Source organism: Moschus berezovskii, chromosome 17 (genome assembly GCF_049115385.1).
Source record: "Moschus berezovskii isolate FMDL1 chromosome 17, NW_MosBer_1.0, whole genome shotgun sequence".
NCBI lineage: Eukaryota > Metazoa > Chordata > Mammalia > Artiodactyla > Moschidae > Moschus > Moschus berezovskii.
In genome coordinates this window covers 21,251,836-21,265,784 of record NC_142476.1, presented here as the reverse complement: position 1 = coordinate 21,265,784, position 13,949 = coordinate 21,251,836, and the positions used below count along the sequence as shown (strand labels likewise).

At 39.8% G+C, this 13,949-nt stretch overlaps 1 protein-coding gene across 1 annotated transcript in view; it reads left to right on the top strand.

The window, feature by feature from the left end:
• NSL1 (NSL1 component of MIS12 kinetochore complex) overlaps nt 1-6,753 on the top strand; it is a 37,659-nt gene extending 30,906 nt beyond the window's left edge. Inside the window, exons 5-6 of the mRNA XM_055419056.2 lie at nt 2,434-2,501; nt 5,275-6,753. Of these exons, the coding sequence (XP_055275031.2) occupies nt 2,434-2,501; nt 5,275-5,553 (347 nt within the window). The 3' untranslated portion in view covers nt 5,554-6,753. The remainder of the gene's footprint in view (nt 1-2,433; nt 2,502-5,274) is intronic.
• Nucleotides 6,754-13,949: the final 7,196 nt, after the last annotated feature.

Sequence of the window (13,949 nt, the reverse complement as noted above, 5' to 3'; positions counted from 1 at the left end):
TGATGAACTTGTACACATACATATATGTTAAAGTATGTAACTGCCACTTGGATCTCGATACTGTCTCCAGAGTTGGGAAACATAGGATAAACCTATTTTTATGGTTTTTTTTATATCTTTATTTTTTTTTAATTTATTCATTTTTTAATTGAAGGATAATTGCTTACAGAATTTTGTCGTTTTCTGTCAGACCTCAACCTGAATCAGCCATAGGGATACATATATCCCCTCCCTCTTAAACCTCCCTCCCATCTTCCTCCCCATCCCACCCCTCTAGGTTGATACAGAGCCCCTGTTTGAGTTTCCTGAGACATACAGCAAATTCCCGTTGGCTATCTATTTTACATGTGGTAATGTAAGTTTCCATGTTACTCTTTCCATACATCTCACCCTCTCCTCCCCCTTTCCCCATGTACATAAGTCTATTCTCTGTCTGTTTCTCCACTGATGCCCTGCAAATAAATTCTTTAGTGGTATCACTTTTCTAGATTCCATATATATACATTAGTATGCGATATTTATCTTTCTTTTTCTGACTTACTTTCCTCTGTATAATAGGCTCTAGGTTCATCCATCTCATTAGAATTGACTCAAATGTGTTCCCTTTTTATGGCTGAGTAATATTCCATTGTGTATATGTACTACAACTTCTTTAACATAGGATAAACCTATTTTTAAATAGTACATTACATTTTCAAATAATATGCCCATTATGTTTTCGTATGTACAGTAAATATAGTCACACTGTCCAAAAATCTGGAAACATCAGGAAAATATCCGATTTATTTCATTTTTACATTTTAACAGATCCACTGCTTTACATTTTACTTGAAAAGGTAACTTGAAGATATTGACTATATTATTTGCAAATGTAACTAACACATATTTATTCTACTTCCCAATCTTACATACACTCTGTACCCAAAAAAGTTTCCTTACGTTCCTTACTGGTCAATATTCTGCTGCTCTCAGAGGTTGCCACCATTCTGACTTAATCATCATATTTCTTCAAATATTCTGTCTCTGTTAACTGTAAGTTATGCAGGAAAGGTAAATTGAACTAAAAAGTCTTTGCAACTAGAGTTGCATTTTATCAGTGATTATGAAATGTTTTAGATCCATTTGCAACTTTCATACTCCCTTTTTTCAAAAGATGAATTACTTAGAAATTTTCAACAACATTTTTACTTGCAAAGGATTTTGTACAGTGTGTAAAACAAAGCTAATGGGAAATATGTAATGGAAGATATGTCTTTTTAATAGATCCAAATGTTACTGAATTAACAGAAGCACACAAAATATAGGAATCTCATTTTTATTAATAAAAATTATTTTTAAATACTTCCTATTATTGCCACACTGTATATTAAAAACTTTTTGTATAGTGATGAGAAATTATGTGAATATTAAATTTTAAATTAGATTGCTTGTCTTTATTCTTACTCCCTGGTGGCTCAGACAGTAAAGCATCTGTCTACAATGCGGGAGACCTGGGTTCAATCCCTGGGTTGGGAAGATTCCCTGGAGAAGGAAATGGCAAACCTCTCCAGTACTCTTTCCTAAAAAATCACATCGACGGAGGAGCCTGGTGCAGGCTACTGTCACATGGGGTCACAAAGAGTCGGACACGACCAAGAGACTTCACTGATTCTTACTCTGAATCTATCCACAAAGGTCAACCACATATCTTCTGTCTGTTGAGTCTCTGAGTCGTGTCTGACTCTTTACAACCCCATGCCAGGCTCCTCTGTCCATGGAATTCTCCAGGCAAGAATACTGGAGTGGGTTGTCATTGTCTTCTCCAGGGGATCTTCCTGACCCAGGGATCGAACCCACGTCTCTTGCATCGGCAGTTGGATTCTTTCCCACTGTGCCACCTGGGAAACGCCATCTTCTCTATGGTTCTCATATTTCTGTTTCTGTCTTATCCATTCTGTATTCCCCATCGCTGTTCAACAGTATGACTGCATGATCTCTGAATTCTTTTTAAGTGGATGTGATTACTGAACTGCTGAATGTAATCTGAATTATGGTGGAATTTCAAAGTAGGAGATAATGTTTTCTATTGGATTTAATCCCTACATTTTCCAGTGTTTTAATGTAGGGAATTATTTTGACTTAACACTTTTAATAAGGCCATCTCATTTGTAGACATATTGTGCTTCCTAATTTTCACCATTTCAATATCTTGTACTTTGTATTGATATATTATCCACACTCTTTTAAGATTATTTCCTCCCCCCGAGTCATTCAGATAAATAGAGTATGTTATTTCACTGATCTTCTGTTTTCTGTATAGAATAACCTCTGATTTTCTCATTAAGTAAAGGTGAAGAGTCCTCACAGATTATTGTCCAGATAGCACCTGCATGTCTTTTATGACTTGGTATTAGATTAAAAAGCCTAAAATATTGTTTGGTGGTTTCTTTGCAGCTCCTCGGATGGAAAACTTGAGATGCAGAGGAGAAACAGTAGCTAAGGAGATCAGTGAAGCCATGAAGGTAACTACCTACTAAATTATAAGTGAATAACGTGTGTAGCTAGGTATTTGCTTTTAGCGTTCATATGTGTCTTAGTCTGTTTTAATAGGAATTCTCAGTAGTCTTCTGAATAGATAAAGAAGTTATTAAATGACTGTAACATTCAGAATAATTACCATTTTTTAGGTACCTACTGTGGAGAAGGCAATGGCAAGCCACTCCAGTACTCTTGCCTGGAAAATCCCATGGATGGAGGAGCCTGGTAGGCTGCAGTCCATGGGGTCGCTGAGGGTTGGACATGACTGAGCGACTTCACTTTCACTTTTCACTTTCACACATTGGAGAAGGAAATGGCAACCCACTCCAGTGTTCCTGCCTGGAGAATCCCAGGGACGGGGGAGCCTGGTAGGCTTCCGTCTATGGGGTCGCACAGAGTCGGACACGACTGAAATGACTTAGCAGCAGCAGCAGGTACCTACTGTGTGCCAGTGTTATACCTGGCTTCTTTAAAGGTTGGGCTTCCCTGGTGACCCAAACGGTAAAAGAATCTGCCTGCAGTGCAGGAGACCTGGGTTCAATCCCTGCATCGGGAAGATCCCCTGGAGAAGGGAATGGCTAGCCACTGCAGTATTTTTGCTTGGAGAATTCCATGGACAGAGGAGCCTGGCAGGCTATACAGTCCACGGAATTGGACATGATTGAGCGACTAACACTTTAACTTTCTTTAAAGATTGGATATATTTTTTGAGTTCTGAGAGTTAGAAATCCATCAAACAATTTTGGATAATAATACTAACATTTAGTCAGCATTTAGTATGAATTAGGCCCCATCAAACTGTTTTACATATATTGTATTACCTCAGTTAATCCTTACTCTCTCCCTCTGAGAGAAGTACTGCTACTACTTCCTTGTTTTGCAGACCAGGAAACTAGAGGGGCTAAGTAGATTGCTCAAACAGATAATTGTGCCAGGATTTAAACCCTGGATGTTTAGCTCCAGAACATGTACTCTTAACCACTGTATTATACTGTATTGATGCAAATAATCAGTAAATAATATATAATAAGCATAGCAGAAGAGGTTTATTAGAGTCAAACTGAGGGCTATAGCCCAGGAAAGACCTTCTCAGTAGCTTTGATGGGACTGCTCCAAAGAGGTAGGGGAGGAGCCAGTCTATATGAATTTTTTGGCTGGGAAAAAATATTGTCAAGATTGCAGCTTGGTAAAAGATTACTGCTAAGTGCGAAGATCAGATATCTCAAGTTAATGATTTTAGTGTATTTTTCTGTGTATGGGAAGGTGCAAGAATCTGGGGTCATTGAAATCTGCCCTTAAATGTGCATCTTAACTATCTGGGAGCCTGTATATCCAAAGCACAGAATGCTTCATGTTGGCTTTCCCATCCTGAGTTCCCCTCGGGGCTCCCTGTCTTGGGTGACTGCAGTTGGTCGTGCCTTTGCCCTTTGTGTAACTGGATGATGAGCACATTCTTTTCTTTAATGGTGAAAGCAGAAGTACAAGTATGTTTGACAGGCCATAAGACAGGCTATTTGAGTTAGCATACAGTTCAAACTAAATCATGTATAAACCAGAGTGACTTCCCCATACCTCAGTATGTGAAAATTTCTTCCATCCATTGCATATCCAACTTGGAGTTTTAATATTATTATAATAAAATTGTCTATGTTCTTGACATGTATTTTGCCCAAACAAAAAACATTTGGATTTCTAGTACATGAAAATTATTTTTAAACTCCTTCAGAATCTCCTCTGTTTTGATTACTTTCTGTAACCTTCTTTTGTGATGTGTATTGATCCCATAATTTTCTGGTACTCACACTTCTCTCACAGTATGCTCTTAATCAGACTTTGGCGAACTGTGGTGGGCCAGGCTAAAACCCAGCCTGCCACCTGTTTTTGTAAATAAAATTGTTTTGGAACTGATGCATGTACTTTTGTTTACTTATTGTCTGTGGCCTCTTTGGGTCCTCCCAGGTGGCATGGTGGTAGAGAATCCGCCTGCCAATGCAGGAGACACGGGTTCAATCCCTGGGTCTGGAAGATCCCTAGAGTAGGAAATGGCAACTCATTCCAGTATTTTTGCCTGGAAAATTCCATGGACAGAGGAGCCTGGTGGGCTTCAGTCCACAAGGTCACCAAGAGTGGGATTTGACTGAGCATGTATGTATGCATGGCCTCTTAACACTACAATGGGAGAGTTGAATAATTGTGACAAAAGTAATGGCCCTCACAGCCTAAAATGTTTATTCTATGGGCCTTTATAGGAAAAATGCGCTGATCCCTCCTCTAAGATTTCTAAAATACATACTATCCTAAAATACAGAATTCCAGACATTAGATCTTTTAACTGTGAAATTCTGTTACCTCCTGTGTGTGTGTGTGTGTTTTAATCTTTTCACCTTGCTGTGAGGCATGTGGGATATTAGTTCCCCTGATAGGGATCGAACCTGCACCTCCTGCATTGGAAGGACAAAGTCTTAACCACTGAACTGCCAGGGAAGTCCCTGTTACCTCCTGTTTTACTGGAGTTTTATTTTACTACCAGGCATTATAAAATGGGAATGGAATACATCTTTTTAGCTTTAGCTTTTTGTTAAAATTCCTCAGCAAAAATTGGTATTTTAAAGTAATGTCAATTATCTGTGACCTGAAAATAAGGATTTAGAAAAAGGCGTGGCCTGAGCAGTGTAAATCCCTGAGTGCTGTGCTCATGTCTGTGCTTGTGTTTCAGCCTGAGATTAACGTGGAGTATTACTGTTGTTTGTTTTTAAGTCCCTGCCTGCATTAATTGAACAAGGAGATGGATTTTCCCAAGTTTTAAAGATGCAGCCTATCATCCAGCTCCAGAGAGTCCACCAAGAAGTCTTTTCCAGTTGCTGTAGAAAACCAGGTGTTAAACCCGAGAGCTTTATAGCACAAATAGAAACCACACCAGCAGAGACCTCTACAAGGACAACTACTGACTTGGTACTGAGAAGAAAGCGAACTAAAGACTGCCCCCAGAGAAAATGGTATCCGTTGCAGCCAAAGAGAATTAATCTTGATACATAAGCCCTTTTTGTTCGTCTTAAGAGGTGAAATTAGGCACTGTCGACATTTAGATTACAGCCTAGTGCCTGGGCAGTACTTTGTTTAAAGCAGATAACTAGTGATTCCTTAATACAAATATCGTAATGCTCTGCTGGGGTGTGATGTAATATTTTCATCTGTAGTCCGTGAAAAGCATACTGTTTGAATGTTGGCACAAAGCCTGTCAACAGTCATTAAGAGTGCAAACTTTTACTGTCCTTAAATACCATCAACACTTGGTTGCCTTACAGCTTTTGTGGAATTTGAGACGTAACATATTCCACTGCGTTTTCCAGATATACGTCTTTGTTTGAAAAAGAGCTGTAACAGTTATCTTTATTTAAGGGCTGAAAGTCATCACCATTTCTGCACAGTAGCAGATAACCGTTGTTTTCTTGGGTACCTCCCCCAGTGCAGTTTGATTTATCAAATTAACATGCAGATGACAAGACTGGCTTTGACCTTGTTACTCTTAAGTTCCACCAATTTGAATTTGTGGGATTAATTTTAGAATTTTTTTGGTTTTGTTTTGCAAGACAAGATTGTTTGTGTAAGAGTTTCTCTTAGAAATAAAATGGGCGTGTCGCTGGTGTTTCTCACCCACACTTTGGTTTTCCATAGATTAACTTTTAAACATAAGTTGACTTGGAACTAATAATTTATTTCCGGATTTCTCATTATTGTTTGTCAATGAATCCAGTTCAAATATATATATCAGATTAATACATTAAACAAACTGTCACTGTGGCAGAAATACAGATGCAGTCATATTGAACCATTTTACATTTGAGAATGTTTACAGATCAAGTATATAACCGTTGGTAGAAAGGAGTCTGAGAAAGTAGCATTGCCTGTACTTCTAAACATTTAAGTGGAGTTTCTCTCGCTCTTATTGTTTCTCTTATTCACATTAATACGATGTAGGCAGGGCCATCCAGTTTGCCAGCTGTTTTCTTGCAAACGACTATACCTTCATTCCTTTACAGAGGAATTTACTAATCACGAGGTTGGAAAATAATGTACTTCTCTTTCATTATGTCTTAATAATCATGAATAAGAAAGTCTGTCTCAGTGAAGAAAACTTACAAAACTACTGCATTCTGAATTTGAGTGTTACAACTTGAGATCTGTATATTTGTATGCAATAGTGTGTTTTTATTAAAATAACATACAAAGACTGCAGCCTTGGTCCTGTGTATTTTTAAGACTTGTCTCAGGCCTTCTGGAGCTCAGCTTTAGTTGGATGGTAGGTTATCACCTTGCACATAACTAAATTTCACTGTAAAACTGTTTGGAGTCTATAGAATTTTGCTATACTAATGTCATGCTTTTTCATAATATCGGTACAAAAGTCTGTATGAATAGTTTCAGTCAAAAGCGTGCAAACAAAAGCATTATTCTTAATTCTCCTGGATTAGATAACTGAATTGTGTTTCTGTTAAAAAAAAAAAAGTCTTCTTTTTAAGGGATTCATATTGAGATACATAGAGTTTAATAACTTGATGTCTTAGATTTGTTTGCAATATGTTAGCCAAGAAAAAAGGAGAGGAATAGATAAAGTGAGTATGGTAAAAATCTTGATAATGTTGGATCTGTGTGAAGCTATAATTTTCTACTCCTGGGTCTGGAAATTTTTATAATTAAAAAGTTTGTTCTTTTTAAAGCCCTCAGACAAACCGCTGAAACTTGAAATCTTTTAGAGAGCTCGAAGTGTTACTCCACAGTTATAGCAGAGTTCCAAATGAAATACCATTAGGAAAGAAAATATATTAGCATTATTAACTAAGGTAAATATGGCTGATATCAGTAATTTATTATTGATAGGTATTTTTAAGAAGAGAAATTGAGGGACTTCCCTGGTGGTCCAGTGGCTAAGACTCAAGTACTCCCAGTGTAGGGGCCCAGGTTTGATCCCTGGTCAAGGAGCTAGATCCCACATGCCGCAACTGAAAAGATCCAGCATGCTGCAACTAAGACCTGGTGCAGCCAAATACAGATTTTTTTAAAAAAAGAAGAGAAATTGAATGTCTGCATAGACTGAGAACTAGCTAGCTAAGGTGATGAAAAGTCAAAAAGTCTGTAGTTGCAAGAAATATTGAAGGAAAAAATAGAAAATCAAATAGTGACATACCTATGGTAAAAAGAAGGCCAGATTGGACGGAGTCTAAAATTTCCTTTCAACAAAAACCAAAGTCAGACAAAGAAGCAAAACACAGGAAGGTCAAATCCAGTTTCAGGGGAGAGAGAACATTTAAAGAGGCTGGTTCCTGAAAATACTGAAGGAATATCTGTGTTTCCAAACATCAGGCATTAGAAACTGTATTAGTCAGCTTGAGTTGCTGTAACAGAATACCGCAGACTGGGTGACTTAAACAACAGAAATTTAATTTCTCACAGTTCTGGAGATTTGAAGCCCACGATCAAGGCAAATTCAGTTTCTGTTCCTTCATGCATGCATTGGTGGTTGGGGAGGTATTGGTGTCTTTTCTTTTAAGAACATTAATCCTCTTAGAAAGCTACACCTATGACCTCATTTAACCTTAATTACTTCCTTAGAGGTCCTGTCTCCAAATACAGCCACACTTGGGGCAGGGTTATGGGCTTCCCTGGTGGCTCAGACAGTAAAGAATCCACCTGCAATGCAGGAGACCTGGGTTCAATCCCTGGGTTGGGAAGATCCCCTGGAGAAGGGAACGGCTGCCCACTCCAGTATTCTGGCCTGGAGAATTCGTCCATGGATGTCGCAAAGAATCGGATATGACTGAGCGACTTTCACTTTAGAGCTTCAACATATGGATTTTGAGGGGACGCAAACGTTTGGTCCGTAACACTGGACAACAGAAGTCTTTTCCTCGACCTCTTTCCTTGGGCCTTCATGGCTTGGGCTGCATAGAGAACAAAGTCAATGAAATCAGACTTTTACTTTGCTTCAGGATGCAGCTGTCTGTAAAACTGAGCTTGTCTGACTTCTATTGAAGGCTTTCATTTTCCCCTGTATACCTTCATTTATTCATTTATTAATCCACTCAACAGATACCTGGTAGTCACTACTTAGTTCAAAAGTCAGGTTGAGAGCATAGTTTCTGAGCCAGACCGCCTGGATTCAGATATCTGTTCTACTGTTATTAAATAGAATTGAGCAGGATACCTCTGTACCACAGTGTTCTCATGTGTAAGATCCACCTTCTAGTGCTGTTATGAGAAGTAAGTGAATTCATAATATAAAGTCTTTAGTACTTGGCACAAAGTATACATAGTGAGCATTCCATGAGCACTATTGTTACTTGGTTTGTCAAAAAAGGAAGTGAAAACACTCAGGGGATAAACTTCAAGAGTCTCATTCCTAGTGAGGGGAACAATGATCATGCATTGCAGCAAATGTTACATAGACGTGGGTGGGGGGGAACTTTGGTGAGAAGCCATGGAAGTCTTTTGTGAAGGAGGTGACATTTGAGCAGTCTTGACTATTTTAGGGAATAATCAGGGAGGAAGATTCCCAGCAATGTGAGAGAATTCAACAGGGCAGGTGGCTGTGAGAGAGCTCTGTGCACGGGAGGACCCCCAGGTAAGTCTCTGTTGGGTCTTGTCTAAAGAGGCTTGCTGCAGGCGAACCTGAAGAGAGAAGCAGGAGCAACTCTTTAAGAATTTTGTCCTTCTTTAGAATTGGTGGTGAGGCGCCATTAACGTCAACGCAGGAGGGACAAGGAGATGGAAAATCCATTGAATCCGTGGTCCCCCTTTTGTGGCATTTACCCCCAAATAGCAAGAACAAGAAAGAGATACATATGCATCTTTTGAAAAAAACCAGGAGTTAGGTTGCCCCAAACGATAGCAGATGAAGAAGAAAAGTGTATGGAGGAAAGAGAAATGAATTAACAAGTCAGAGGGATATCAAACCTAAGTGTCTGCAGAGTGATACATTGATAAGAAAAACCCAATTCTGCCCCCTCCACCCCCAGAATCACTTGACAGTTGAATGGAGGACACCACCGAGACCGAGCAGATGGAGGAGCCTGGAAATGAGGTGGTGACTTACCCCCTCACTCACTGTTGGTGACTATGAAAAGGAGTCTGTCTGCTGAGAAACTGAAATAAAGACCTGAGAGAAGAGTGAAACCCAGAGCCAAAAACGGCAAAGCGAAGTCCCAGACTGGAGTGGCAAGTCTTGAAGTTCCAGAACACTGGCAGCCTGGTTCACACATCTTAGCTGGGCCATCTTTAGAGAAACTGAAAAACCCCCAGAGAAAAGAGCCCCAGACAATGATACTTGGAGGTCCCAAACCACATTTCCAGCCGACCAGTCCAATTGCTCTACCGTGGAGCCATTGTGTCTCTTAAGACCCATCCATACAGGGCTTCCAGAAACATTTCTGTATATATTTTACTCTCAGAAGTGAATAGAGTACCCTGGCAGTTCAGTGGTTGTGACTTGACACTTTTCATTGCCAGGACCCGGGTTTGATTCCTGGTCGGGGAACTAAGATCCCGCAACCTGCGCAGTGTGGAAAAAGACCAGGAAGCAACCCGAATATCCAATAGTCATAAAACAAGTTGTGGCATATACATGTAATGAAATATTACACAGGAATTTTAAACTGAAATTACTGATGAATGTACAGGAAGTCCCCTACACATGAACAAGTTCCCACCCGAGAGCACATTCGAAAGTCCAATACGTTCGTAAGACCAACAAAGTTAGCCTAGGTACCCAACCAGTGCAGTTGGTTATAAAGTACTATTCTGTAGTACGTTTGTAATACTTTCATACCAAAAATACATAACAAACAAAAAACATTTTAAGTCTTACAGTACCTAGAGAAGTCCAGTCGTACAGTATAACAGCTGGCTCATAGGGACTGGCGTCGAGCGAACAGGCAAGAAGAGTTCCTAACTGAAGTGGGGAGGAGAGGTGGAGACGGGGGAGCTGAAGGATCCACAGCAATAAGAGGTGGAGGGTGAAGACATTGATGGAACACACGTTTGCATCCTTGAAAGTTCGTGTGTAGGGGACTTAACTGTATTATGGATAAATCCCAAAGACATTGTATTGAATGAAAGAAGCCAGGCTCGAAAGAGTACATACCATTTCTGGAAATTACAGAAGAGGCAGAATGAATCTATGGTGGTTACTGTGGGCGGAGAGGAGGTACTAACTGGGAATGGGCACAGGGAAACTTTTTGGGTGACAGAAATGTTCTGTATATTGTATCTTGGTGGTGCTTATATTGCTATATACATATGTAAAATTGCATTGAGCTATGCACTTTAAATGTCTTCATTTTATTTTATATAAGTTTTATTTTAAAAAATAATAAGCACACAAGTGGAAATTCACTGGACATGTGAAAGAAGCCTCCAGATGCAGAGACCAAAAGACACTAGGTACCACGAAGGCAGGAATCTTTGTTCTGATGTACCCAAACTAGTGCCTGCAGGGCACATGGTTGTTTCTCAAAGCATATTGGTTAACTGAAAACAAGAACACAAAACCCAAAGGGAAATTAGGATCCCCAAACAAAAAATGAACAAACAAAAAAACCCAGACAACTGACTACAGGGCTGAGTTACAAAATAAATAATTAGTGCTTTCCCAGAGATGAGAAGACTGCTTCCATTAAGAAAATTCCATTAAAGAATTTAGTAAACAAGAAAGAGTTCTCAAAAATTAAAAGTTGAAGTGTAAAGGGTGAAATAAATTCAGGGTGAGGGCTGTAAGATAATATGAGTATTTCCCAAAAGTAAAAGATTAGGAGATGGCAAGTTAGGAAGAAAAAGTAAGAATAAGGAGAATAAATTCAGAGGGCCAATGTCTAGTTGATAGCCATTCCAGAAAGAAAGGGCAGAGAAAACCAAGGAGTCAAAATTATCAAAGATGATACAGTTAGCATCTGATTCAGCAGTTCAATTCTGAGGTCAAAACCTAAGAGAACAAAGGCATGTCTATGTAATAACATGTGAATGAATGTTTATAGTAGCAAACCAAATGTCTATCAACTGACAATAAATAAAACGTGGTATATCCAATTGATGGAATATTATTTGGCAATAAGAGGTACGGTACATGTTACAACGTGGATGAAACTTGAAAACATGCTAAGTGATAAGTCACTTATAAGATTGTCTTTGGTATGATCCCATTTATATGAAATGGTAAAACAGGCAAATCTATAGAAACAGAAAGTAGATTAGTGGTTGCCCAGGACTAGACTGAGAGGGTGGGAAGAATGGGGAGTGACCACTAATGGGTATGAGGTTTTTCTCAGGGGTGATGACAATGTTCTAAAACTGATAGTGGTGATGGTTTTTTGGTGAATATACTAAAACCCATTAAACTGTACACTTTAAGTGGGTGAATTGTATGGCTTGTGAAGTATATCTCAATTTTAAAAGACAGTAAAGAAAGAAGAATAATGGGGAAAAAAATACATTTTCAGATCCCAAGAGTCGAGAAGATAAAACCTGAGTGTTCAACCCAAGGAATGAAAAAACAAACTCATCTCTACCAAGGCAGATTACTGAGAAATGCTGGATAAAGAGAAATTCCTAAAAGCTTCCATGAGAGGAAAAGATTATAAAGAAAAGGGAATTGGAATGGCATCAAATCACTAAATAAAGAGTCCTGAAGCAATACAATTTGGAAATTCTTGGTATAAATTATTTGAAACCTAGGCATCCATACCCAGTCAAGCAGTCAAGTGTGAGGTTAGCCAAAAGCCATTCTCAGACATGCAAAATCTTTTTAAAAAATTATCTCCAAAGCATCTGTTTTGGGGACACTTCTAGAGCATGTGCTCCACTACAAAGTATAAACCAAAGAAGCCTGTGGGTCTAGGAAAGAGAAGCTCCAAGATAGCGGCAAATTTAGTTCCACAGGACACAGTTCAGTAGATCTGGAGAAGAGTGCAATCAGCTCAGGTTGGAATATGAACACGTAAGACTCCAAGAGACACTATCGGGAGGAGAAAATATAACTGACAGCTTGGAAAATTATGTAGAGGAGATATTTTACAGAATTTGGATGTTCAAGCAAACATGTCAAAATACCAGGAAATTCTTCACCACAATAAAAGCAGAAAGTTGTACAAGGAAAGAAATGTAATCATAGTTGGCCACACAGTGAACAATACTTACACAGACATAATAATGAGCACCCCAAATCTGAATTAAGTTAAAAATTGAGGCAGTTACATTGGGAGGGCAAGAGGACTGGAAATTAATAATGAGTACAGCATGAGTACTGGACGTCAGAACAGACAGTGGTCAAAGCACTGCAGTAGGGACTCTGGAGGCCCCTGCAGCTGCTGGGCCCTGGGAAAGTCCAGGGTTTCCCAGGACAGGAACTGGAGCATCCAGAGTGACAAGGATGGGATGCTGAGAAAGCTGTACCAACCAGTATACCAAGAGTACTTGCAGTATTGAAACAACTCAGATGGTTTCCACTCTGACATCTGAATATCAACCACGAAGTGGGAATGTTGGGGAGTGAAGTCTTTGCCTCAACTGAAAGTAAATGCAAAGTGTCTGAAATAGTTGACTCCAGAGATAGCCCAGTTCAGTTCAGTTCAGTTCAGTCGCTCAGTCGTGTCCGACTCTTTGCAACCCCATGAATCACAGCACGCCAGGCCTCCCTGTCCATCACCAACTCCTGGAGTTCACTCAAACTCACGTCCATCGAGTCGGTGATGCCATCCAGCCATCTCATTCTCTGTTGTCCCCGTCTCCTCCCGCCCCCAATCCTTCCCAGCATCAGAGTCTTTTCCAGTGAGTCAATTCATCGCATGAGGTGGCCAACTTAGACAGCATATTAAAAAGCAGAGACATTACTTTGCCAACAAAGGTCTGTCTAGTCAAGTCTATGGTTTTTCCAGTGGTCATGTATAGATGTGAGAGTTGGACTGTGAAGAAAGCTGATCGCCGAAGAATTAATGCTTTTGAACTGTGGTGCTGGAGAAGACTCTTGAGAGTCCCTTGGACTGCAAGGAGATCCAACCAGTCCATTCTAGAGGAGATCAATCCTGGGTGTTCATTGGAGGGACTGATGCTAAAACTGAAACTCCAATACTTTGGCCACCTCATGCGAAGAGTTGACTCACTGGAAAAGACTCTAATGCTGGGAAAGGTTGGGGGCGGGAGGAGAAGGGGACGACGGAGAATGAGATGGCTGGATGGCATCACCGACTCTGTGGACATGAGTTTGAGTGAACTCCGGGAGTTGGTGATGGACAGAGAGGCCTGGTGTGCTGTGATTCATGGGGTCGCAGAGAGTCGGACACGACTGAGCGACTGACCTGAACTGAGCTGAAGAGAATGGAAAGCGGTTACCTTTGTGGATGAATCTAGGTGGGTAAAGTGGGCCAAGGGACTGATATTTTTTGGTT